At 47.3% G+C, this 27546-nt stretch overlaps 1 protein-coding gene across 4 annotated transcripts; it reads right to left on the bottom strand.

Moving 5' to 3' along the window:
* Window positions 1-3444: 3444 nt before the first annotated feature.
* On the bottom strand, window positions 3445-27147 carry Iru (E3 ubiquitin-protein ligase Iruka). 4 transcript variants are annotated; one of them, XM_089574053.1, is made up of 11 exons: window positions 27031-27147; window positions 26366-26436; window positions 24792-24837; window positions 22018-22211; window positions 17968-18000; window positions 16814-16854; window positions 16707-16734; window positions 14501-14576; window positions 9474-9567; window positions 8191-8306; window positions 3445-4649 (listed from the first exon to the last, which is right to left on the bottom strand). In XM_089574053.1, the coding sequence occupies exons 1-11, from the start codon at window positions 27121-27123 to the stop codon at window positions 4248-4250; spliced, it is 1194 nt and encodes a 397-aa protein (XP_089430179.1). In that variant the 5' UTR covers window positions 27124-27147; the 3' UTR covers window positions 3445-4247. The 4 variants fall into 4 exon arrangements, with proteins under 4 accessions (XP_089430179.1, XP_089430180.1, XP_089430181.1 ...); XM_089574054.1 differs by having other exon boundaries at window positions 14501-14573; XM_089574055.1 differs by lacking the exon at window positions 17968-18000.
* Window positions 27148-27546: the final 399 nt, after the last annotated feature.

Raw genomic sequence — 27546 nt, 5'->3', positions numbered from 1 at the left:
GCCCTGTTCTGATGTTGGCGAAGTAAAGAATTTTCAGTTGTGTTTCCAGCGTTGTCCTGTGTACTTCTCCTCCTTGTGAATGCGTCTTTTTCGCTGGTTTTCTACATACATAAGATGCAGAAGATTTAAAGCTCTCATTTCAACAGCATCAAGTGCTAGGTTCCGACATTTCAGCCCTTGTAGAAGGTTATCTGCAAATCAGTTGGCTCATTTTGGCTTGAAAAGCTGAAGGTTGGTGGTAGCGTCATGCTTGTAAGATTAATGCATTATCTACTTTCTTGTTTGCAAAGTGACTCACCATAGGGCTGTGCGATTTATTTTTCATAACTTTATTATGGTTGTGGTTTTTGAGGTTTCATGTCCCAAAGCAACTCTGACTATGATGTTGCAGGGAAGGACTCTGGAAATTTCACCTCCATTGAAATTCGACCGCCACGGCCAGTATCGAACCTGCATCTTGAGGGTCAGCAGCCGAGCGCAATAGCCACTGCGGCGGCATAACTTCATTATTGTTTTTTTCGCCTATTTTCTACAAGCAGTATTTAAATTTTTTTTTCATCCCTTGTTGCTCCTGATTGCAAGCTTTTTCTATACCCCTGTGTAGACACACCGTAATATAGCCAACAGCCACAACCTCGCTTGCATGTCCTGCTTGGCTTTTGCCAAGTTTTAATTAATATGGTTTTTAGTTAGCAGCATTCAGTGCAGTGTTTCTGCATTACACTTTCCAAGGTTAACTGCCCACACCGAAAACACCAGCGCCCTGTAAGGCACACTTCAGCAAAAGGCAGATGCCTTTTCTTAAATTCACAAGGCTCCTGTCCATAAAATTTGACTCATTGCAAGCATGAAACCACAAAACATGGATCATCTCTGCCACACTTTATCAGTGTGACCTATGTTTAGGAAGAAATTTTTAATGAAGTCAGACTTCATAACATATGTTGAGCACTTTCTTCAATTAAAAAAAAACAATGAGCTGAACATTACTGTGGACAGCTAGCAGCAAGAGTTAACGGGATACATACACTCGAGCACAAATTTACTGCAGGGCTGCCTAGTCACTAGCTGCTGATGTTCCAGTTTAAACTGAACAAAACTGATAACAGTACACCAAATTAATTTTCATTCAGGTTGTGTGGTATCTTTTCCTCATGCTTTTCTTGTGTTTTTACTTGTGCCATTTCATTTATATGCTGCCTTGCTTGTAGCAATGAACCATTTGGTCCTTAGTCAGCACTCATGTTTGTCCTTCTCTTGTCTCGCCGTTTTATCCAATTCTGTGCTGTTTTATCCAATTCTTCAAATTTTCTGGATTTTGGTTTTAACTAGTGAATGAGCTTGGTATCCTTACCATGTTCACCATAGTTTGCTGGCTATGGGGTATACGAGTTGTAGTTAGTCTCAAGAACAAAATTAACAACACTTGATACGCAAGCATGGCGAGATCACTATACCAGGTAGTGCTGTCGCATATTTTGAGGGGTTACTCTGTAATAACAGATGCACGCCAGTGCAAACCAGAACTATCTATTAGCTCTATCTATCTATTACCAGAACTATCTATCTATTAGATCTATTGATCTATTAGCATAACGCTGTCAATGAACTGTGATCACCCGTTTCAAGCCCGAGCCTTCATCTGGTTAGAAAGTTTTTCCACTGCATGCAAGGACCCTGACCCCATTTGTAACCATCATGTTTGTAACGCCAATGTGAAACCATGAGCAAGCATCGCAGAATGTGCTCCTGCAGCGGCTTCAAAAGTTCTTTCCAGTCTTAAATTTTGCTTTTGTGAAACGTTTGCTGCCATCATTGTTAGCTCGAGTGAAGCAGTGGGCAAAGAGTTGCAAGATATTAGTACGAATGTATCGCAACCAGATACATACAGATTCCCACTTGAAGGAGACTATAGAAAAGCATCGCCCCGCCGCGGTGGCTCAGTGGTTACGGCGCTCGGCTGCTGACCCGAAAGACGTGGGTTCGATCCCGGCCGCGGCGGCTGAATTTCTTGAAGGCGAAATTCTAGAGGCCCTTGTGCTGTGCGATGTCAGTGCACGTTAAAGAACCCCAGGTGGTCGAAATTTCCGGAGCCCTCCACTACGGCGTCTCTCATAGCCTCAGTCGCTTTGGGACGTTAAACCCCAATAAACCAAACCAAAAGCATCGTTCCATTTTCCTCAACATGGCAAGTGTATATGTGTAGCTTGCTTGTTTTCACATGCTGCTTTTCGTTTATTTGGTCCTTGCCCAACAGTTTTTTTCCAAATATGTTTTGGTCTCACTGCACATCATTCATCTCTATCACTGCTTCTCTTTCCCACGGCGACAGCATATTATGGTGCAAGTCATTAGGTCACACGTGCATTAACTACCGGAAAATCAACTGCTGGTACTAACAAGCCTACGTAAGCTGTACGAGATTTGACTGCACAGGGGTACCACGTACATAACAGAATAAATGAAAATTCTTTAATCGGAAATAATGTTTACTAAAGAATAGAGAATTCAGTTCCAAAATAAAACTAAAAATAAAAAGTCCAGCCCTTACTTGTACCTCTTTACCTGGCACTGATACTGATTTAAAGCTTGCGCATCCCATCACACTTGTGCCCGTTTTAGGCAACTGGCTTGTAGGACAATGTAAATTTTTTTCCACTTGTTCACATCCCATAAACTTACTGTCAACTGTACTAAGCGCCCACAGCTTTTTACCATTCAGGATTCGGGAGTGGCATGTAATACAGCTCATTTACAGCTTAAAGTAGAAATCACTTACCAAGTACCCCTTTCGTACAGGTGGCTTCAATCTAAAAAGGATGTGTTGATCACTGCTTGCAGAAGCACAGCTACTATATGAACAGCACTGCTTTGCACACTGCAAAAGCTATATGTACTTTTGTTACAAAATTCTCAACACAGCTGCGCTTGCAAGCTTCGCAAAGCTTACTACAGACATCCCTATGGATACAACATAACGAGAATGAAATGTGAACGGTGCAACTAAGATGTGAACACAATATCATTACTAATGAATAAATACAAATGTGGTATGCGATCACTTCTAAAATGTAGTCACTAGTCATAATACTTTACAAGGTATGATTAACATCACAATATCCCCAATGTAAAAACTTTCCATCTGGCTGTTTTGAATTGTCCCATCACATTTCACAAGTCTTCCAATAGTTTAATGCAAGCAAGCAAATTTTTCGTACTCTAACAAATCCTCAGAAACCCATAACAGTTGCACACTTTGTTACCGATGCAATTTTTTCTTCTTTGTAAACATCAAAATAGCGACTTTCCGACTTGTATTTAGCTACCACCCTATACACCAGTTACGTCGCTCTGTCGTCTCCAACAGGATGTGTTAAGACGGCACCACAACACATTGCTATTCAGCAACTGCCGATGCCATAAGAAACACCCTCAAGGCTGAAGAGCAGCATAGCAGGGGCACTTGCCCGCTTTCTTTATTCACTTCCTGAGGCCCGGTGGACAGAGGTCGTGGCGCAGGCAAGCCACAACTTGGAGAGAGGAGTGGAGGCCAAGACCACCCTCTCAAGGAAACACCGGCAACAGCCCATTAAGGCTTGTCACACGTTGTGAGCGCTAATTATCGGCCTGCAGGCAAGACGCACAAGCCTACAGTTGGAGCATGCCATTCTTTTTCTAGCACTGCACAAGGCCTTGCTCGGAGCAAAAAATGCACAAGCACGTGCTCACCGTTTAACAAGAGAGACACCTGCAGGGCAAGAGCAGATGTGAGGGTATCTCGGCCTGGACCAAAAGCCAGAGCCAGCCATATTTCCGTCACACTCTCACGTCTGTAGCAAACTCATTTATCACACCGTAGGCAGTCTGCCACTTTCCTGCCGGATAATTTTTCACACTAAACAAGGCCAAGTTAAAAAAAAAATTAATCCAACTTACTTCGGTGTGTTAGATCATCCACCTTTTTCCCAGGTCCAACGAGAGAGAGGTGGGGGGGTACAACACAGAACTGCACATGGGGCAGTGTCCCCCAGCCACCCTCCCACTCGCCATTTTTTTTTCAGACACCACCTCCGCCATGCTTCCTCAAAAGACTTCACTTTCTTTTTTTCTCAATCTAGTCTTCACTCCCGCGCGGTAACTGCAGTCCCAGCTGCAAAACACCGCAGCGAGAGGGGGAAAAGTGTTTTTTTTCTCGTGGAGAGGAGTGCACAGTTCCATGGGAGTGCTGCCGCGTCGAGCAAAGTCTTTCAGTCGCACTCGTCGTTGAAATCGTACACTGAGTACTGGTTGCCGCCCGAGTGGCTTCCTCGTCGAGACGTCGACGAGTTGGCGGGTGAATGCCGCCGAGGTCTGCTCGTCGGCGGTTGTGAGGAGGTCGACGAAGATGAGGACGAGGCTGAGGGGGGTGGTGGTTGTTGCTGCTGCGGCTGCTGTTGCTGCTGCTGCTGCTGGGTGGAGGAAGAGCGGCCAATCCTCGACCCCACGTGCATGCGCATAACTGCCGCCATGGCATCGTGGCGGTCGCTCTGCGAGCGTGGCAGCAGCCCTGCGCCGGCTGCCCGCGATGGCCCCGAACTGCTCCCAGCAGCGCCAGACTCTGAACCGGCCTCGTCGTTTAGCAGCTTGCGGCAGATCGGGCATGTGCCATGCTGAAAGATACAAGCGAGGTTGCTTCATTAACTGACTAATGCAACAGCTGCTTGAGGACTGCAACAAGTAAGAGCACACATACTGTATTTACTCGCGTAATGAACCTTACCCCCAGTCTTGTCATTGAGAATTTCCTTTTTGTTTAACCACACGTAAAAAACTTGCACCTGTTGACCTTCAGGGCTAGTATTCGGCAAGTTCACTTTATCTCGCAGTGACTAGTCGCCACCGTCGGCTATCATAAAATTATCGGATTGCATCGTGATGTGGCACCTTTTGAGGTGAACGATGCTGAACACTGGCGACATGAGTGCAGGCCACGCAACTTGTCGACCACGCGTTTTTTTTTATGGTCGGGCGGAGGCAGAAGTGGACAGACGGGCAAGTGGGCATGCAAACGGCGAGCGGGTGCACAGACCGGCGAAAAAGCCGGTGGATGATATGAAATTCGGACTCTTACAGAAACATCTTTTGAAGTTTTTTTTTGCCGTGTAATGAACCCCCCTCCTAAATTGATGCCAACTCTTCTGCAAAAAAAGTGTATTCATTACACGAATAAATAGGCAGTTTGTGAAGCCACCTACTCAGCCAGAAGACGACGCATGGAATTTCAGCACACTGTAGAGATGCAGCTGTTCAAACACCTCCTTTCTGGACAGTTGCAAGCCAGTTAACCGCTTCCCTTACAAAACAAATTTTTGGTTGGTTGGTTGGTTTATGGGGTTTAACATCCCAAAGCGACTAAGGCTATGAGAGACGCCGTAGTGGAGGGCTCCGGAAATTTCGACCACCTGTGGTTCTTTAACGTGCACCGACATCGCACAGTACACGGGCCTTGAATTTCTCCTCCAAAGAAATTCAGCCGCCGCGGCCGGGATCGAACCTGCGTCTTTCGGGCCAGCAGCCGAGCACCATAGCCACTGAGCCACCGCGGCGTTTGGGGTAAAAAAAAAACATATACCGTATTTACTCGCGTAATAGGCGCACTCGCATAATAGGCGCACCCCTAGTTAGGGCGCGAAAAATCAGATTTTTTTATTTCCTCGCATAATAGGCGCACCCCGAACTTGGCACTGTGATCAATACTGTATTTACACGATTGTAAGCCGACGCCTCACCACCCCCCGCTTCCCAATCTTTATTTAGCAGCAGCTGCTGCGGACCCACAGCACGTACAACAACATCGCGTAGAACAGCCGCACACAGTTTTCAGGGATGCTCACTTTAAACGTCTGTTTGGAAAGCTTCATCTCCAGCCGGAAACGTTCCCGACTTAGGCCCGCGAAAACCTCGGCGCTTGGAGTCGTGTACGAAAATTTAGGGACGCCGCAGTCGCAACTGCCGCACTTCTCGGCCACGTCGTATTTTCCGACCTGCCGCACGCTTGCCGCGTTAGAGAGCAAACTCCCAGCCGTGTAGCTGTTAAGGTGCTTGCCCATCGAGCTAAAACATCAAAGCTCCGCGGCAAAGCCATAAACCACGATAACTATCGCGCTACCGCAAATCCCGGCACTTGACAGCAACAACAACAACAAAAAAAAAACGAGCTGGAGATGCTGATGGCGATATAGATAGCGAAAGCTCGCGGCGGAGGAAAACGATGATGATGATGATGAGCGTGGCCTTGGGCGTCCTCCGTGGGCGGCATCTGGAAGCTCCTGTGCGCGTGTGTGGCCTCCGCGATCAAGCGCCCGTTGCGCGCAGCTGGAGACGATCGCGGAGGCCTCGGCGCGTGCATTCCGAAAGTTTCGATGCGGCCGATACACGGACCTTTTTTTTTTTTAACATTTTCTTCGCGAAAACGGGGAGCGGCCCGTACACGAGTGCGTTTACGCGGTGTGTTCAATTTTGCGAGTCGAATAATTTCCGGAAATTTTACCCCGCGTAATAGGCGCACCCCGAACTTTGAGCCGGATTTTCTGGAAAAAAAGTGCGCCTATTATGCGAGTAAATACGGTATATATATATACAGCGATCTACAATTGGGACGGAAGGGCCCATACCAACCATAATTTTCAGAAAAACCAATCGACACTCACTGATTTTTGTAACTGAAATATGCTTAAAAGGGACTGCAGCAATTGCTTTCCCTTTCGTCAATTTTGTGATGACAATGTTTACATGTCCCCTCATTTTCTTTGAAGTAAAATTCAATTCTGTACGGGCAGCTCCAACATCAAACCAGGGGCGGAATCCACGAAAGAGTTCGCTTTGGAACGCATTCGCTTTCTCTCTCGCCACCTCGCTCCACTGGCCATGTGTCACCCCTGGTGGTGACGTCACTTCACAAAAACAGGACCATGGATTTTGTTTACGTCACAAGACATATCAATCAAGTGAAAGCGAACCTGTTCGGTCACTGTGTGTGAAACTCGGAAAGTGGCGTTCGCTTCAGCACGAGAAGAAACATGCCGGTACCTCCCGTTGCCCCACTGTTGTTCGCGGTGCTCAGCTAATGTGATCGGCGGCATCGGCGGTCGCGCATGCATGACAATCTTTTCAACATGCCTGACGATGCCTTCCGAAGGCACTTCAGGCTGTCGAAGGGACTCGTATGCCGGCTATGCGAACAGCTAAAACCCCACCTTGGACCAACGAGGTAAAGTGCACTCAAAACAGAGTGCAAATCACTCTGCACGCTACGGTTCTTCGCTACCGGGGGCTTCCAGGCGGCAGTCAGCAGCAAGGCAATCATACGGCTCCCACAGTCGTCTGTGAGCCGGACAATTTTGGCCGTCGCTCAGGCAATCGTGCCTGTCGGCACAGAAAAAAACTGGGTGTCCGTTTCCTTCGACTCCCGAGGAGAAGTCCCGCGCCAAGGCAGTTTATGGAGTGTGGTCGCATCCCCGGCGTCATCGGGTGTGTTGATGGAACGATGATCACCCTAAGTGCGCCTTACAATCTTAGCCCCGGCGAGACGCAGGCTTTTATGACGTGAAAAGGGTACTACGCCCTTCATACAATGTAGGGATGCTCCTCCATGAACTCAATGAGCACTTCATGCTGACGCATTGAGACGTGCAGGCCCAGGCAACAAGCTTTGAGCGCTGACATGACTATACCGACTAGTGAAAATGTCAAGTTGACAAAGTGCTGCCACGTGAAAAGTCTCCCGCACAAGTTCAAAATGGTTAGCGCCCTCTCGCAAACACAAATTAAAACAGCACAATCGAGAGCACCCTCTCGGGAACACAAAGGAAACAAGCCAATCAAGAAACATTGAAACCTTCTCAAAATAAATTCTATTTTATTTTACAAGCTCTGGGTAATAAATTCGCAGTATTGTAGCCAAACGCACCGAAGTTAGCATATGGCCCCTTAAAAATACAAGCAACTGAGATGGGACCACCCAACAAAGCCGACTGGCTGTTGTCTGCACCCTCGTCCTCCCAGCCTTCTCCCCCCGATGCCTACGTCAAATTGACATCACGGCAAAGCGAACGCGTTCCAAAGAGAACTCTTTTGTGGATTCGGCCCCAGCAAACTAGACCACAACCCTCGTCGTATAAGCTACGAACTCTGCAAGATATGCACACTGACCAGTTCCAGCCAGGGCACAATGCAGTCTGGGTGAAAGTGGTGCTGGCAGGGAAGTCGCTTGACTTGTTCGCCCGTCTTGAACTCCTCCATGCACACCGTGCACTGCAGCAATTTGTCTGCAATTGGACAAGACGCAGACACACATCTGTCAAGGTGCAGAAACACGTTCCCCCTACTTGTCTCCTTTCCAAGGCAAAACAAAAGAACAAGAACGAATACAGGACTATGCCTGCGGTGTCATATAAAGGTCCTGACAATTGTTGAGCATGTTAACAAAGTCGCACCTACAACATTAAACCAGGCTGCACTTTTGAGCACTGCATCCAAAAGTACCACGATTTCACCAAGCCACAGAGTAAATCCCGATGCCACCGTCTCGTATGCATCATTTTGACTGCCTTGCACCCAATTTCCATGGGTCCCTTTCTTTTCTTAAGTGTAATCAAATTTACTTTGAGTTGTTTGCTCAGGATTAGCATCCAGATATACCTATTCATGTGGACCAAGATCTTATTGCTTCCGTCGACAAACAAAGCCTAACAGCATCATTATATCTCATCATCCATGTGCTTCACCGCACAAGTGCCAATGACTGCACTGCACAGTGCCATGCGGGAAGCAGGTTCTTTTTTCGGGCAGAACATATGTTGAGATGGCAGTACCAAATCTTGGCCACATAATGTAGTAGACGGCAACTAGCAGCTGTAGTACTACAAGCATCCCTATTACATCTTGGGTTGCACAAAAAAAATCGGCAATTAGGATAAAAGTAGCAGGTAGAAAACAATGCTCCAGAGTGAAAAATAGTTTAGTTTTTGGGCTGGTTTCTCAAGGTATTTGTCAAAACTGCTACTAACAGCACTCAGAAATCTCGCGACGGCCAGAAAAACAACCAAACCGAGGTTATTTGAAAGACGGTCCGGATGCGTCCGGCCAAACATATTCCTGCTCTACCACGTCACCCCTCACTCACCCAACCTGTCGCCCTGAGATTCTTTTCTTTTAACACCCCCATACGTAAATGCCACTGAGAAGGAAGCGCCGTGAAAATATGGCAGCAATCCAAACAGCTGTAGCAGATGCGCTGAGAAGCCTCCTGGATAAAGCTTTTTCTGCTTGCTTCTATGACCTCTAGAAATGGACAACTACTTTGACAAGAACTAGAACTGCTATGTATTACTGTATTAACGCATAACTCTGTGTGCCAAATCCTGGTGTTTTTTTGACAAAGGCTGAATTCCACCACTGCATGTGCAAAGCACCACAAGCGCGGCTGCACTTACCAACTTGCTCTTGGGCAATCTTGACAGTGGGGATCTGCTCAATCTTCTCCTTTGCTAAAGGAGGGGGCCCTGTCCCGTCCAACTGATTGAGGAGCTGCGAACAGGGTACAAGCTGTCTCAAGAGGCAGCATCAAGGGGCCAACAGGTGCGCTACGCACAAACAGGCCACACCATGTCTAGAAAAGCCAGCAGCCAGGAAACCCGCACAATATTACAGGCACCAGAAAGTCCCCCATAGGTTTACCTTCAAGCTACGAGCCCTCGTAAATGGGAACCAACATTGAAACAGCACGCACTACCTTCAGTTTAAGGGGTGACACTGGTCTTGAAAAGAAAATTTTATTAATTTAGTCACAGTTATGAAATTTTCAAGGCACATGTATTTTTTTGCGCTGATTCTAGATATATCATTTAATTTCATGTAAAACAATTCCTTGAGCACTTATGCACTTTTTATGCAAGTATTTTGCGGAGAGTTTTGAAGAAAATTTGCTGCAGGAAACTCGCTGAAACGTATGCCATTGGGTTCTCTTGACACCAAGGAATACAATAAGGGTGAAATTTGTGGGGACGCGTTCGTCCCCTGCGTTCACTTTCCCGCACTGCACCCCACTGTTGTTAGCTGCCCCCGAAAAGCACTCCCTTTAGTTTGGTTACTCTAGCTAACAGGGGAGGGCGCTCGCGTCGCAGCGACAGCAGCGCCACGGATGGCGTGTTTGGCCGCTCGCACGCGGGGGAAGGCTAGGTCTCTTCTGCTCGGCATCGGGAAGCGTGTTGGACGTTCACGCGCAAAGCTCCGCTCTTGGCCGCGGGCGTCCTCGTGTGGAAACGTCTTCCCCTCAGCTCGTTCCGTCGGGCCTCGGAGTTTATCCCTTTGCCCTACCGTGGGCAGACGTTCGCTCGTAGCCATGCTGGTGAGTCGGACTTCCTCGATTCCTCAGTGTATTTTGTTGCTAGCTGGCGTTATTGTTGTTATAGCAATAAATGCCTTGTTTGTGTCAGCCAGTGTGTCGTTCCTTTGTTCCCGTAGAGTACGGCCCGCCGTGGTCGGCGTGCGCTCAGTAGCGTACGCGACCACGGGGTGGGGTCCGCGCGGTTTTGAACCGTGTCAGCCGCGCTTAAGCGGTGAATACGCATTATCTCCCCCCATTTAAACCCCATATCTGGCAGCCCAACGTGGGGCCTGCTCTTGGAACATTGGACGACAGTCTGTTCGGTTCGAGGAACACTCTTTGTCCGGACTTGACAAGTGCTAGGCCTAGAGTGAAATTTGATCGCTAGGACCTGCGGCATGCTTTCTTGAGTGCGAGGTGTATTGCGCTGCAGCATGTTTGAACTTTTCGACATGCGCAGCATGTTTTTTTTGTGAAGTTTTCTTCCTGGAGTTTCTTCAAGAACCACTTGGTCCGCATCGAGGGAGCGCGAGGCCTAGCGCCCGCGGAGTTGCCGAGCTGAAGCGAGTGAGTACGGAAGCCGCGTGGGTGGTCCGAGTTTTCTGTATATATTTTCTCGCTGTCTCTTTCTCGACTCTGGGAGTCGCGGCTCCGGGAGCCGGGTGGCCTGGGGCCACAGGTGCCGCTACGAGCTCGCTGGTATTGCAGCTCGGCACCGGGCGTTCCGACACCGTCCGATACGGTGGGCGCCGATCACTCAGCAGCTGCTTCGTGCAGTGAGCGGGGAGGACCACCCCACAGCGCTGATGTCTCCTCGCGGCTGCGCGCACGAAACCCGTTTCGGGTCTTTCTTTTGTTGGGGGTCGTCGACCTTCACAGTGGTAGTGAGGCCTAAGGCTATTCATAGCTGCCTGCACCTTGTCAAAAGTGACACGACCACCGGACCGTGGTATTGAGAGGGGGCGCACTTTGCTGGCCCACCCGTTTTTTTTAACCTCGCATGAACCGAGCATTCTCGTTCAACTCAAGAAAGGGCTTTGTTCACTCGAACTTTGCATTGCGCCCGACACGTTTTGCTAGCGAGTTGAGCATTGAGCCACCAGGCCCTTGTGTACGCCGTTTCCCCTCCCGTGACCTACGTTAAAGGCGTGCGGAGTGTGTTTCGGAAATTTTGCAGATCCAGTGGAGCCACTCCGGCTTGCTGTCGTGTGCACATCGTCTCGCTGCCGCCTGCTGCGACGGAGCGGCCTGTATCCTGTTCGCCGCATCCATCCGGGGCAGCTGTGGCGAGACCAGACAGCAGCCACCTCTGGCTGCTGTTGCCCTGGCGACTACTGCGGAATCTTGGACTGCAGTGGTCAACCGGCCCTCCTCTTCACGGGCCTGCGGGCACATAGTCCGCGGGCCATGCGAGTCGTCCCAGCGGAGACCTTCACGCCGCCTTCGGAATACCGCGGAAGACTGCGTGCACTCTGTCGGCGTGACCTCCGCTGCACGACCTGCCTCAAGCGCATGAAGACCAGGAGACTCCTCCATAGCATGTAACTTGCAGGCGTGTGGGTCTATTTAAGGTTGGGGGGATGTGGGGACGCGTTCGTCCCCTGCGTTCACTTTCCCGCACTGCACCCCACTGTTGTTAGCTGCCCCCGAAAAGCACTCCCTTTAGTTTGGTTACTCTAGCTAACAGGAGAGGGCGCTCGCGTCGCAGCGACAGCAGCGCCACAGATGGCGTGTTTGGCCACTCGCGCGCGGGGGAAGGCTAGGTCTCTTCTGTTCGGCATCGGGAAGCGTGTTGGACGTTCACGCGCAAAGCTCCGCTCTTGGCCGCGGGCGTCCTCGTGTGGAAACGTCTTCCCCTCAGCTCGTTCCGTCGGGCCTCGGACTTTATCCCTTTGCCCTACCGTGGGCGGACGTTCGCTCGTAGCCGTGCTGGTGAGTCGGACTTCCTCGATTCCTCAGTGTATTTTGTTTCTAGCTGGCGTTATTGTTGTTATAGCAATAAATGCCTTGTTTGTGTCAGCCAGTGTGTCGTTCCTTTGTTCCCGTAGAGTACGGCCCGCCGTGGTCGGCGTGCGCTCAGTAGCGTACGCGACCACGGGGTGGGGTCCGCGCGGTTTTGAACCGTGTCAGCCGCGCTTAAGCGGGGAATACGCATTTATCTCCCCCCATTTAAACCCCATAAATTGTCTTCCTGCCTATCATAGAACTTGAGTAATAGGGTACTGAAGCTGCAACTTCACACACGGGAGTACACATTTTCCTTCTCATTTCTGAAGCGACAACTTCAAAACTCTATAACTTAAGTTCTATGATAGGCAGGAAGACAATTTCACCCTTATTGTATTCCTTGGTGTCAAGAGAACCCAATGGCATACATTTCAGCGAGTTTCCCACAGCAAATTTTCTTCAAAACTCTCTGCAAAATACTAGCATAAAAGGTGCATAAGTGCTCAAGGAATTGTTTTACATGAAATTAAATGACATAATTAGAATCAGCACACAAAAATACATATTCCCTGAAGATTTCGTAACTGTGACTTCATTAATAAAAAAAAAAATTTTTTCAAGACCAGTGTCCCCCCTTAAAACCTACCCTTAGAAGTTCGCTCTTCACCTGCACAAGTCGTCTTCCTCCCTGCACCCGCCTGCACCTGTACACTTTGCCTCTGCCTGTAAGCCACAACACGTGCTTCATAGCCACAACCAAAAATAAGCCAATGAAACATTAAGTTACAAATTCTGTTCAAAGTCAGTATCCACTGCTACTCACAACTGCCGTCACCACTGAACAACCCCTGTCATTATCGAAATCCACAATATTATGCGAAGTTTCAGGCTAAAGCCTCACTTAAACTTGTACACAACGGTACAATACAGCAGACTCCCTCGAGAACAAATCTGAAGGAGCCGTGAAAATTTGTTAGTCTGGTCAGACGTTTAGCTTATCAAACCGTTTATTAATAAATGACGATACAGTTAAACCAAGTTGGTTTTAATAAGACTCTACTAAACTACTAAATTTAAGCTTAGACTGCACGGCCCCACGTGATCCTAGATCAGCAGCTTCACTACCTCGAATCTCCAAGAAGATACAGGGTCCCTTGCACTGTTAACACTGTGCCCACTTGTGATGGAATGGATTGGATAAAGAAGTATGGTATGCAGCTTTGATGAGTAGATTGGTCTGGCATTTGCTGGTGGTTCGGTTCCAGGCTGGGAGGCATCCAGTTTGGGCCTGTTTCCACAGGCGACACCGAGAGCAGTCTCCTAGTAAGCCAGCCTCGCCTGTGGCCACCTCACCGGGAACACTCCATCGAGCTCCTGTGTGTGCTGTCATGTAAACATACCGTCTATTGTGTAACCACGACCTCTTGACCACGTTCCTCCACTACATCCCTTCATGCTGACTAATACAATAAAGTGTGCTTGGCCAAACACAAGTCTGCACGAAAACACGTATTCCTTCATATCACCTGAGGACCCATACAGCTTGCAAAAGTTCCACCATGCTAGTAGTACAGTCATTGAGCTTCAGGGCCCATTGCAATCATGAAGCGTCCACTGCTCGCATACCAGGACTGCAGAAATGAAAACATGCTGCTACCTTTCATTACTTCTAATAGAGTGGCCTCATGTTTTTTTACACCGAAGCCAATCCTAAATGCTGAAGAACAGAATACAGGCCGACGTTTCCAAAACTTGCACGCATTTTTACCCTTCGGTCGTGTTCAAGACAGCAGACAAGCAGAAAGCTTGATAAAGCGAAATGTGAACACCCATCCACAATCACAGCAGGCTGCTATGAATGTGCTGTGCAAGTGCAGGCTTCAGTAACGGTGCAAAAAAATGTCGTGAAAATAATGCTTGCAACCTTACTGGCCCAATGTTTGTCTACTTATCTCGCCATTCTCCAATGTCCATAACCTCCAAATCCATTAAGCAACATGATGAACTCTCTTCTACAGTCCAGTAAAGCCCGAATATACGAACTCGAAGGGGATCGCGAAACAGTTCGATATAGCCCCAATATAGCTAAACAGTCCCGATTTAAATGTTTGCAGTTCTCTTCCCAAGAAAAGGAAAGAGTACAGCATTTTCCCCTTCGCTGCACTTGAGAAGGAAGTCCAGTAGCACCTGTGTGATGACAGCATCCAAGCCTCCTCGGCCCCAGGCATAGTCTCCTGGGTTGCCATGCAGGTTGACCAGCCTGCTTTGGGAAGAAGTAGACACGCACAAACCTGGTCAGCTACAACACACACACGGCACAGTAGCCCCCACTTTCCAGAGGGAAACACGTTCGGCCCATTTAACCTGCCTGCATTTACTTCAATCAAAAGTTTTTTGTTATAACTGAATCCAATGCAGAGACAGTTGTGAAGACTACACCATATTTACTCCCATTTGGTTGATGGTTCATAATGGCTGACCCCCAACTTTGGGAACCAAAAAAAAAAGTGGTAGTCTCATTAATTAAGAGAAGCTCCCAACATTACAAGAAGGCAACCAACGCAGCACATCACATATCAAAGCTGCAGTGTCACAGCAAGGAACTCGTCACCAAAGACAGCACAACTGTGCACCAAAGAGGAATGCACAGCAGAACACACGCGAGACCTAAAAGCTTTCATTTCGTCTTAAAGTTCGGCAGGCACCCTCAACATCCAACATGGCCACCAACGTAGCAAGCTAACTCAATCCCATTTACTTAATGGCTTGTATGACTTGCCATGCAGTTGGGCGACTGGAAGAAGTTTCGTTTTTTACAACGAGGCCTCAAACACGCACAGTCAACACGGCAACAGCACAGCAGGACTATGTGGTTATTTTTGTATCAGCTTCGACAGACAACCTTTCGTGCAGCCTGGAATGGAGGCCAAAATAATGAAGTACAGGTACCATGCCGTCACCGGTTGATTTCTGCACGCATCAACAGTTTTATGGATGCATATCCCGTAAACTAGGCTACACCGCCTTCACTTAAAAATGGTAATAATGAAGTCTTTTTCGGTGTAGATGTGTAATAAGTTTGAATCGAGGGGCGAGAAAATTTTTAAATGAAATTCTGCGAGGAATAAATAAGTCTTTTGCTGCGAGATAAATACCAACGTACAGAGAAAGAAGCACAGAATGGACTTTTAGTAAGAAAATTTGATCTCGAAGGTGGTCGCTCTCCCATGAAGACTAGGCATAGGAATGCAGATTTCTGAGGTACCGTCTTTGTCAAAACTGCCTGCGGTCATGAGGCGGCATTGCGATCACCGGCGCTTGCTAACAAACGCAATGCCACCTCACGACCGTGCTCCCGGGCAGTTTGTGCCTGCCCGATTACTTTTGACGAAGATGGTACTTAAACCTTCTACCCAACTTTCTGTGTCCTGCAATCTCGCTCCTCATGTTACATTCGAGTACTTTCTTTCCCCCGTTTCACGCCTGCAAAATCAATCCTCGGGTTACCACCATGAATGCTTTACATTCGGGTCAACACAACAGCTTTTGAAGCTGTCAAAAGGGAGTAACATGCCACTCATCCCCATCCTTCCAGTACAATGAGTTCCACTCATTGCTTCTGGACATAAACTGAAACAATGCACGAACAGTCCAATTCAAGAAACCGTTTGTGCTGAAGCGCCAGGCAAATGCTGTCGAGGCACTCAACACAGCTACCGGGAACACCCTCAAGGTTTATCCGATTTCTTCTTCCTTTCACGGAGTAGCTAGAGCTCCCTGTCAGCCACACCTCTTTTTCAACACATCAACTTCATGGCAGGTCATCCGCAACTAATTCTGTGTGCAAGCAGATACAGAAGTTAGCCCTGGCATGATCAAGCCAGGAGATCTTAAAAGATTTCAGCGCCAAAACTGTTGCAAAAAATTCAGTGATAAAGGAAAATTTCAACAACAGGAACAAACATTTCGTTCTGCTTAATGTGTAAGTGGAAGCCACTGTACATAACGTACAGCAAAGGCACTTGCTGTTATCTACTGAGGGCCAAGACAAACATAGCTTCGGCGCAACATCAAGACAGAAAACAGAAACTGAAGTGTAACAAGATTCTGGCCGGAGGAATGTCAGGCTCCCCAAACACAGCCATTCTTTTGCTTCAAATAAATCGCAATGGGGCTGACAACAGCTCACAGAAATCTAGAATCAACGTATTCCTCTAAAATAGCAATTTTCACTGCCAATCCCTTAAAAATTTCCCCTAACTTGGTTACAAGCACCAACTAGCACAACTCTCTTCTTCGTAATGACCCGTAGAAATCACTGCATTACTCAAGGATGCTAGGACCCCAGGAGCAAGACAAGGGTTCCACAAAGATGCCTCCTCTTGATACTCACACTGGGAGCCCTTGATTGGATATGAAACCTGCAAAATCGGGGAAGAGCAACTCAGAACACTGCACCACTGATGAATGGTCAAAAGGGTTTGCACTTAGGCTATTTACCTGTGGTTCCTGTGAGGTTGGCAAAGATTTGATGGATGATGCTGGAAAAAAATGGGACGATTTAGCGCGGTTAGGCCAAATGCGAATTAGGTGCACTGGCACCTCGATTAAGGGGGGACACTAGTCTTGAAAAGAAAATTTTATTAGTTTAGTCACAGTTATGAAATTTTCAGGGAACATGTATTTTTGTGCGCTGATTCTAGATATGTCATTTAATTTCGTGTAAAACAATTCCTTGAGCACTTATGCACTTTTTATGCAAGTATTTTGTGGAGAGTTTTGAAGAAAATTTGCTGTAGGAAACTCGCTGATGTGTATGCCATTGGGTTCTCTTGACAACAAGGAATACAATAAGGGTAAAATTATCATCCTGGCTCTCATAGAACTTGAGTAATAGGGTACTGAAGCTGCCACTTCATAAACAGGAATACACACTTTCCTTCTCATTTCTGAAGTGACAACTTCAAAACTCTATAACTTAAGTTCTATGATAGGCAGGAAGACAATTTCACCCTTATTGTATTCCTTGGTGTCAAGAGAACCCAATAGCATACATTTCAGCGAGTTTCCTGCAGCAAATTTTCTTCAAAACTCTCCGCAAAATGCTAGCATAAAAAGTGCATAAGTGCTCAAGGAATTGTTTTACATGAAATTAAATGACATATTTAGAATCAGCACACAAAAATACATACGCCCTGAAGATTTCGTAACTGTGACTTCATTAATAAAAAATTTTTTTTCAAGACCAGTGTCCCCCCTTAAAGGTGCACTGAAGAGAATCTGAACTTGTCTTTTTGCCGCGGGAACTCGATCTACACGTTCTGAGCATTTAGAAATTTCGAATTGTTGCCCTAGCGGCCGATTTCCCTAATTTAAATCGGATTAACATCCGGCTCCCACCTTTTTTTTTTTTTTGATTCCCCGCAGACGGTGGCAGTAGTCTACCAATGCATGGAGTGCCTTTCAGGCAGTCGCATGGTGGCTTTGCTGTCGCTTTTACTTTGTTTTTTAGGCTTCCGCGAATTAATAGATCTAGTTAGAGAATACATAGCTGCAATTTAGGCCCACGAAAACAAAAACACGCGTGGACTCTTTGCTTCCACCAATCACTACGTATCACTCCACCGATGGCAGAGCGGCAAGCCCCCACGGACCTGGTTGAAAGGTTGGTCGACGCCTCCCACCGTCTGCGGGGAATTCAAAAATAAAGGCGGGAGACGGAAATTTAATCGGATTTAAATTAGGGAAACCGGCCGCACAGGGCAATAATTCAAAGTCTCTAAGAACACTCGGAACGTGTAGATTGAGTTCCAGATTCCTCTTCAGTGCACCTTTAAGGTCAAGCAGGCTTCAGAAACAAATCGGCGAAAACACTGAGGGTGGCTCAACTGCTAACAATACACTAAAAAGCAATCATTAATGTAAATACAAACAAAAAACTGCGGGGACAAATCAACGAATAACTTGTAGATCGTAGAGGTGGGAATGGCCAACAGCGTTTGAAGGCAGAGTCTGTTGCAAGTAAAATCTCAACCTGAGGCAGCGCTTGTTCCGCAGCAGGAGCAACACTGAGAAAGTAAAAAATGAACCTATACTCCCTCGAATGCGCAGATGTGTGCTTTGAGTAAAGTCAAATACCTCTCTGAAGATGGCATGTAACACTGGAAGCCCACAGGCCTAGACAGAAATTGCAAATAAACGCATACGATAAAAATATTTCAGGAGCAAGCCCATAAGGCTTCAATAGCATACGAATCCCTTGCTCGTTTACTCTGCCTTTAAACTGCACTCGTAGCCACTTTGTCTCTCCACGTTCCAACAATAACTATCCAACTCTCTAGCAAACTGGGTTTTAAAGTTTCACATGTCCCATAAAGTCTACTATATACTCCCAAATTTACATTCTTCATCACCCGCTTAGTTTCTACTTGTAATAACATTCACATGCACAGCCCCACATTTTGTATACACCCCATAAGTTGACCAAGAGTGGATAATCGTGTGCGAAAGTGAGAGCAGCGTCACATAGAAAGGCAGCTGTTGCATTATGTCCATTAGGAATGCACCCAAACGGAATCCTATGTTTTTTTTAGTGCAAAAGCTGCGCTTGCAATCCCAACCAAGAATCTTGTGTGAAGCCTCGGGTAAGCTCTGGTTAGTTCAGAGGAGCGTCACGCATGCTGCCAGCTGTAGCCAATGGGAGGAGGGCATTGCACCAGCTACCGCCGAGTGCAGAGGGGGTGTGAAGATGAAGATCGAGAAACTTGCGTGCACATGCAGATGCCACAAATAGGCGGAGAACAAACACATGCTCTCATACGTCCACTCGGTTTAACTACGTTGAAACCCTACCACTTTTTTTTCTTCTGCTACAGAATTTATTGACAGTAAAAGCAAGTGGTTGCAGCAATGACCGCGTTGCAGTTGTGAAAGCACGAAACACAAGCACACCTTACCAACATTTAAGTGCATATGTGCACGAGGCACGCACTTTGATTGCATACGTAGCCCCCATCAACCTTTTCATCATACAGAAAGAACTAAAGCACGAGCTTCTGTAACGAATGTTAACCGCCGGCACCAGGCGACGGCTGCGACTCCTGCTAGTTGTTTGAATTGTATCCATGCACATTGTCAGTGCAATTTCACAAAAGATCTTCCTTTTGCAACAGGATGAAGTAGTCTTAGCGAAGTGCCACAGTTTGGCCTTTGATGCAGCATTCCCACCGAGATTTACCAAACGGCACTTGTCAATATGGCCACAGTGCTCGCATGCAGCAATGGTCGAACAAAACTATCGAGAGCAACGCGAAGTCTAAAAATGTAACCAAAGTTCTCCACAGCATAATATCAGACTGATTCTGGCGTAAGGCCCTACAGCAATGGCTAGAAGCAACATGGCAGAGTAGTACCAGCTGACACTACCAATTAGAAGCAGCTATCACATACAGAATTGCCGAAGAGGCAATTTCAGTGTGCACCCTCTCCTACGTTGGTTTCTTGGGGGTTTAACATCCCAAAGCAAGTCATCCTTACAGAAAAACTTTGCACTGCATGTCAGTGAAGAACACTGCTGTTACACAGTTATCTGGGGAGCATGTTTTCGGATGCGTGCTCCTCATGAATATGCCCTGAGGAGTGCGACCTAAGATGCAAGTCAACCTTTTGGGTGGGATGATGAACATAACGTGTAGCCCAAGGAAATAGAAAGCAGGTAATGCACTGTTAATTTTCAGTGAAGAAACTCCCCAGGGCACAGTGGACAATGAAAACATGAACTCCCCAGTTGAGGGATTAAGGGGAGACGTGGGTCTTAAAATGAAAATTTTTATTATTAAAGATATCGTAATTAAATTAGGTGTGTACAGTCGACGACCGAAAAATCAGGCATCTGATTTTTCGGACATGCTTGATTATTCGGACTTTTTCGTGGCACCACGACATAGCCCATAGAGCCAATGTTTAAGAGCGCTTGAAATTTCGGACGCACCGCAACTGACCACTCGATTTTTCGGACCTCGTTCGCACTCGCCGCCAGTATCCAAGCCGCCATATAATGTGTACAGTGGAACCTCATTAACTCGAACTGCAGGAGAGATCGAAAACTTGATCAAACAAAACGAAATTCAAGCTTAAAGGGAGCCTCTTAACTTCCAACGCTGAAATTCTGCGCGAGTCGGCACATTGCGCTCGCATGTTTTCGAATTCATACTGTTCTTGAATGTCTTCCGCCTCACGAACTTGAACCACAGTCTGAGTTCATGGAACTCATCTGTGCCGAGTCTTTCGTCCCGAATACGGAACGCAAATACGATCGCGGAGGCTACGCGCATGCTCGCGATCGAAGCGCGCTTTAGCGCGCCGCCGGAGCAGATCGCAGAGGCCACGGCGCGCGCCGTGGCCTCCACGATTTGCTCTGGCGCCGCGCCATTCGCGGAGGCCACGTGCACACAGGAGCTTGTAAGTGCAGTCTACGGATGACCTGTGATCATCATCATCATCCACTTCTTTCTTCGTCGCGATTTTCCGCTATTCACATCGGCATCAGTATTGCCAGCTCCAGCTTTTTATGGCGTGTTAGCGTGTTCGCCGTAGTAGTTGTGATTGTGGCTTTCGCGTGCTGCCGCCGAGCTTCGCAGTTTTAGTGCGATGGGCAAGCACCTTAAGCTACACGGATGGGAGTTAGCTCTCGAACACGTTAAGCGTGCGGCAGGCAGGAAATTCGACGTGGCCAAGAAGTACGTCAGATGATGGTGCAACCAAGAGAAACAAGCTGCAAAAAACACGCTTTCCGAGGCAAGCCATGAGAGTTTCCCGAACTGGAAGAAGAGCTGCTCCTTTATGTGATGGAATTTCGGAACAACGGCTATGCGTTGACTGCGGACATGCTGCGCGGCTTCTTTTGGGATGAGCGTGCACCAGAGCACAGCACCAGCTCAAGAGTCTAAATACTCCGCGAGTGACGAGTGAACGTAGAATAAATGTCGCTCATTCTCTGGTTGCCGTTTTTTTACTTAAAAAAAAAAAAATTTTTCGCACATCGCGTGTATGGGCCGCACCCCAAAAATTGGCCCTCGAATCTGGAAAAAAAAAAGTGCGGCCCTTATACGCATTTATACGGTATGTCGCGCGTCGAAATATAATGATGAGGAGCTTTAGAATGTGTGCTTTAGAATAAGGAGCTTTAGAATACTGGTAATAAGTTCCGTGATTTTTTCGGTGAAATTTGATTTTCCGGACTTCCCGATTTTCTGGTCATTTTCGCGGTCCCTAGAGAGTCCGAAAAATCTGTCGTCGACTGTATGTGTCTCTTCTTCTTGCTTTAAAAATATAATTAGTTTCAGTATATCTCAATTAGTTCCATATTTTGGGAAAATAACTGAAACCTAATTAGTTAAATTCTTATGGGTTGTTAAAGACACTTTCTACATATTTTGATTTCGACTGAAATGGGGCTTTAACCGAAACCGAAAATGGGCTGTAACGAAATATATTTTAGTAGTTGGAGGCTGAATTTAGACCTTGAAAATAGGAACATTAGAGTGTACTGATCCCGAACATGTCATTTTTTCCGAAATCAAAATCGCCAGATTTTTTATTTGATTCCAAGACCCATGTCTCCTCTCCAATACTGCCCCATCCACCTCAATGAAGAGCGCTTGTTACAGAATGCCGCCATCCCTGCAAGAAGTGGGGTGCCTCACCCTTCCAGGGGCTGCCTGGCCTGGCTTTCAGGATGTGGCCTGCGGCCTGCCCGGCCGGGTGACCGTCGTCGCACCATGGAATCGGATGCCGAAGACGACGGCGCATCTGGGGACAGGTTGTCGTCCACCATCCCACCAGGGCCAGGGCCACGATCCAGCCGCCGCAGGACATCCATTATCGTACTATTCCAGAGCTACACAAAAAAAAAGAAAACCATAATCACTGCGCAGCTACATTCATCATCATCAGCCCAACTAAGCTCACTGAAGGACAAAGGCCTCTCCCACTGGTACCCAATTAACACTGCCCTGTACCAGCTGCGACCATGCTATTCTCCAAAACTCCCTAATCTGATCGGCCACTATGTTTGCCTTCCCTTGGAATCCACTCTGTTAACCTAGAGGGACAATTAGCTATCTGCTCTTCACATTACCATGCCCATTTCTCATCATTTTCCTTCCCACAGCTCACTGCACTCGCAATTTAATTTGAAGCCTTCTTGTTAGCTTCTTAACTTCTGCTCCATCAGTGAGTACTGGAAAGATGCAATTGTTGTACCCAAAGTTGCCACACTCAAGATAAACTTGAAGGTTGCTATTGTTACGTGACGGCAAGCGATGAAGAAAGGACTGCATGACCGATGGCGATGATATGATTTAATGTCTTCGAGCCTAGCACGAGCGCTCCTGCCCATGCCACTGCCCGCTTCGTCGTCTTCTATCCGTCACATGGAAGACACGACGACACAACGACCGCCGCAACTGCCCTGTGACCCCACTCACCGCCCACATGAGAACCCACATGAGAACGATCCTAGAAGACCCAACGACCTACGACCCCACTGAACCGAGACCGCCGCCATTGACCAGAGAACCCATTGACCACCGACACTCACACGAGAAACAAATACCCCAGCCCCTGCCATTGGGTGCGTCCACGGGCCTCGACGTTGACTTCCAACAACCGGCGGCTCCTCAGTCTTCGTGGACCTGGCTTCACCCGCTCATCATTTCTTTTATCGTGACGGCAAGCCCATCATCTTCTCTTCTCTGTTCATATGTTCTTCCACGCCCATCGTCACGTCCTGCTTGTCATCGTCTGTGGCATTCTTCTAGTTCGCGCGATCGGGACGATCGCTTCGTGGCCCCGAGTCATGTGACGGATAGAAGACGACGAAGCGGGCAGTGGCATGGGCAGGAGCGCTCGTGCTAGGCTCGAAGACATTAAATCATATCATCGCCATCGGTCATGCAGTCCTTTCTTCATCGCTTGCCGTCACGTAACACTATAGTTCTACCATTCTTCTAATCACACTGTCACACGTAACAGTGACACACAGGTACAGGCCAAATGTGCTGTTAATCCAGATATAAAATATCTCAAAAAGAACCAGGGCACTGCCTTTGTTGTTTCTGTGTTGTCATGCCCAGAGAAAACTCAACTGCTGCATACACCGCTCCCATCTTTGTCCTTTCTGGCAGCAAGCACTGCATTTTCGCAACACCTTTCCGCCTAGAAAATCCCCCCCATAACGACGCAAGCATCCACATTCGCCGAAGCCATACACGACGCAAAGTGCCGGGTCAGATGCACATCCCTTGTCGTTTAAAATGCTGTCTTGCTTCCGTTCAACCCTAGTGCCTGTTACTAGCCACTTTCAGTAGTACAGTTGAAAAATCCAGTGCTAAATAAGGCAGCATAGGTTCCCCACACCGTAGAGGTTCATTTTACATGTAAGAAGACAAACGACCGTTCACGATAAACACTCCTTCCATGATTCAGCTGATATACGCTACCCTTGAACGGATTCCGGAGATAAGATAATACTGCAGTGATCAGACACTGGCAAAATCAGGCAATGATACAAATGCGGTGCCAGCCACCAGAGAGCAATAATACACTGAACAATGCGACTGTAGTCTCCGCACATGCCTTCAGGACTGCTGTGTCATCTCTACACTAATATATACAGGCTTGTACTCCTTAACGCACACATGCATTCGTGCCTAAAAGTGAACCTCACACTGCCAAGCTATGGAAGCTGTCACTGTCCTGCCAATCCATTCATCAATGCGAAAGCAGCACTGGTTTTGATGATTCATTTTTATGGCTCAAGGGAACCTGTGGCCAAAGAGCGCCATGGATGAAGGTGTCTTCCGTCTACTCAAGGTGAGGTAAAAGACCCATTTCCCAAGCATCTGACCCCCAAAGAAGCCGAGCACCAGGCCGTGGGAAACTTGCACTCACTGAATCATCGGTGAATACTAGGCAGCACTGGCCATCAGGACCTGCACCTCCTACATGCGAGACAGGTGCTCAAACCACTAGGCCACCCGTGCAATGGCAGCACTGTTTTCAAATCTGTCTCAATACCAGAAAGAACTCTGAACAAAGCATAAATCCTGTTAAATTTCACTTCACACGATTTTCAGTGCTAAATTAAAATTTTTTTTTTTCAAAACCAGCAATAACGCGCCCGACTCTGTCAATCCGCAAAAAGATTTAAACACATCTGCCGCAATCTTGTCGCAAGTTTGGGACAGTTCATGGTCCCTTCAAAGGGTAGTGGCATCAACTCCACCCCCCCCCCCCCAGAGTGCACACATGGGCACTGTGCACGGTGAGATCAACCTCCTAGCTCTGAAGCCAGTACACAAGTGTGCAGCCATTCTGTTCTGGCATGAAAAGATGTCTCAGATTATGCAAGCTCGTCCATTGTGCAAAACAAAAATGCCACAGTTAGCATCTCTATATGAACAGCAAGGAAACTCACCTCTCTAAATTGTGCGGCATGGTCTAAATCATCGTCGGAGTCCTCTCTGCAAGGGAAAAAAAAGAAAAACCCTATTCGAAACAGCCCATTTGCAAGAGTTCCCCACACCAGGCGTGTACTTACATGACATCTCGGCTTCGTACACGACGACTTTTAATCAGGAAGAAAAGCAAGCACTTGTCAGAAATGCATTACTGTTATGTCAACACTTACGAGGATTTTCTAAAGCAAAAAATCACGTAAACTATAATGAGCAAAAAAAAAGAGAGAGCACATGACTTAAAAGTATTGTCATGTCAGTCCACGCGAACTTTTTTAGCCAATTTATTGAGGCGCTATCACATGCTTACAGTAGCTAACGACCATTATGTCTTCTCTAAATTAACCTCGAGTAGGTTCTGGCTGACATTGCAAAGCCTGACTGTTCCCAAAATAAAGTGACTCTGCTCCACGGCAAATATGCCAGACTCATGACACTGCACTCTTGCAAACTTGAGCAGATAATTTTTTTCTGATTATTCATGTCACACCAGTGCAACAGCGCTAGACATGTGCCACAGTTTAAAACTTTTCCTGGTGTCCGGAACATTCCTGTTGATTCCTTTTTCAGAGGCCACCAGTGTTTATACTGCATGAGAACAGCACACTGTTTAAGCAAGCATATCAAATTGAGAAATTTCAAGAATGCAAGCGGTACCAAGCCTTGCGTGTCACTGCACACGAAGGAGCATGCTTTCCTTGACATCGTTCGAGATTAGTTATTGTATTTCCCGTTATTGATTGTTTTGAGGCATCCTTTAAACAATGTCACTATCTATTCATTCAGTACAGAACTTCAAAATGGAACTGCACACAGCAGTTTCCAAAATGCAAATATGGAAATCCTCTTTACAATGCAGTAGTCTACAAATATTAAAAGCACAGGATGGGACATCAATGAGAACAGGAACAGACATGCTATAACATTTGAGACCTTAAGTGCACTTCTCTTCAGTGAACCTGACATTTCTGTTCAGTGACTTCATGGCTAGCCATGCATTTCTTTCCCGCTGCAAAAAAATAGCCAAGCACAAGCCGCATGAACAAGAAAGTTGGTGGTGTTACATAAGAATCTAGACTGACTGCAATGGCTTTAGGCCCGGCCAATTACAGCTGGAAAGCGACAAGTCCGGGAGCTAAAATTCGAGTCGGCCATGTTCTACCAGCCTCGGCAGCAGTTTCACGAAATCAGTGCAACAAACTGGCAAAAGGCCCCAGTACCGCAAAGTTTCAGCCATATTATATTTTTTTTTTCTTGGAAGAACATGTGGCACAGCCGAGGAGCACATAGAACGTCAGTCGCACAGCTTCCCCACGCAATGCCTTTGTCGCGAACGAGAACAGCGGCGACGGGTGTTACATCATGCCGAAGAGAAAAAAAAAACACCTCCGGCCTGCAACCGTACGACTTATAGTGCGCAATTAGAGGCTTAAAGGCATTTCGAAATGAGACCTAAGGGTCAGAGCGGCGACGCCGACTGTGCGGTTGCGTGCGGTCTGCCAGACAAAGCATACACAAAACCACGGCTACTCACATAGACGGCTCCGGGGGACCCTGTGCCAATTCTTCGATGAAACCCGACTGACACCGAGGGCAAATGTATTCCTGCAACACAACGAGAATCGGTGGCACCGTGCTGAGAGCCCGATCTCGCGAATCCAACAACACCAACGCGCAGGAACACGACGGCGAGCACTGCGCCAGAGAGCCTGCACTGGCGAGCGTCACCGCTCCGAAGTAGAGCCTGCGCATAACGCCCGCAACCCTCTTACGCCCCGGGATGCAATAACGGGAACTGGCTGCTTTAATGCCAAACCAACAGAATAAAAATGTGACAAGAGTACGTTATGTAAAACGAAAGAACACTAGTGTACTTCCAGACCGGCTATCCCTACAAAATTCGTTTCAAATCGACGAACGCGTAATCTGAAGTCGCTACTGTTAACACTGCGTCTGTAGGCACGCTTACAGCGAAGTAAATACGGCCCTGGGTACGAAGAACCAGATTGGATACACGTCTCAGAAACCACTTGTCCAGCTCCTACCCGCATTTCTTAGCTCGTCAACCACTCGGCATCATTGCGAAGCCAAGGAGACAGCAACATTAGGCCTAGACGCACAGTCAATAAAGTTCGCAACGAGAAAAAGTCAGCGTGCAGAAGGCCTCGGAAACTAAATCGCGAGGCGCATTGTTCTTACCGGTAAGACGGGGTTAATTTCCTGATTGCATTTGTGGCAGAAAAATCGTACAGCAGGGGTTTCAACTGCTGCCTCTGCCATGGTTCTATCCATGGATGGTCCTTCCACACACTTTATCCCGCAAGTTTTCGTCTGAAACGTGATAGGGCGACACCAGGCAGGTGATCCCTTGCTTCCGGTTCCGTTACTTTCTGGGTTGCAGTTTCGGTTTCGCCTTCGCGGCTGTTGTTGTTGCAGCCTACGACAGAATGGCACATACCCACTCTGGGGGATCGGCCAAGAATCGGGTGGTAAAGGTTGGTATTCACCTGTACGTAGTAAAGGCAAAAGGAAAGCACACGGGAGAGGAACACCGGGGGAGTCTACCACAAGAAGGGCACGGAGAGGATGAAAAAAAAAAAAGAAACAAAACAAAAACAAATAAAAATAATTATTATAATTAATAATAATAATCATAAATATATATATATATATATGGTTTGGTCAATCCCACGCGTGGGTATGTGCGCTAGTCAA

Source organism: Amblyomma mixtum, chromosome 2 (genome assembly GCF_055824585.1).
Source record: "Amblyomma mixtum isolate Tamu chromosome 2, ASM5582458v1, whole genome shotgun sequence".
In the NCBI taxonomy this organism is placed as follows: Eukaryota; Metazoa; Arthropoda; class Arachnida; order Ixodida; family Ixodidae; genus Amblyomma; species Amblyomma mixtum.
The sequence above is the reverse complement of the archived record's forward strand: the minus strand, read 5'-3'. Positions and strand labels throughout refer to the sequence as shown.

Coding starts and splice junctions, on each gene's coding strand:
- Iru (XM_089574053.1), bottom strand. CDS start 27,123: ATGGATAGAACCATGGCAGAGGCAGCAGTTGAAACCCCTGCTGTACGA. Junction 14,577..16,706: donor TCCAATCAAGGGCTCCCAGT/GTGAGTATCAAG, acceptor TTCTTCCCAAAG/CAGGCTGGTCAACCTGCATG. Junction 4,650..8,190: donor TTGTGCCCTGGCTGGAACTG/GTCAGTGTGCAT, acceptor TGTATCTTTCAG/CATGGCACATGCCCGATCTG.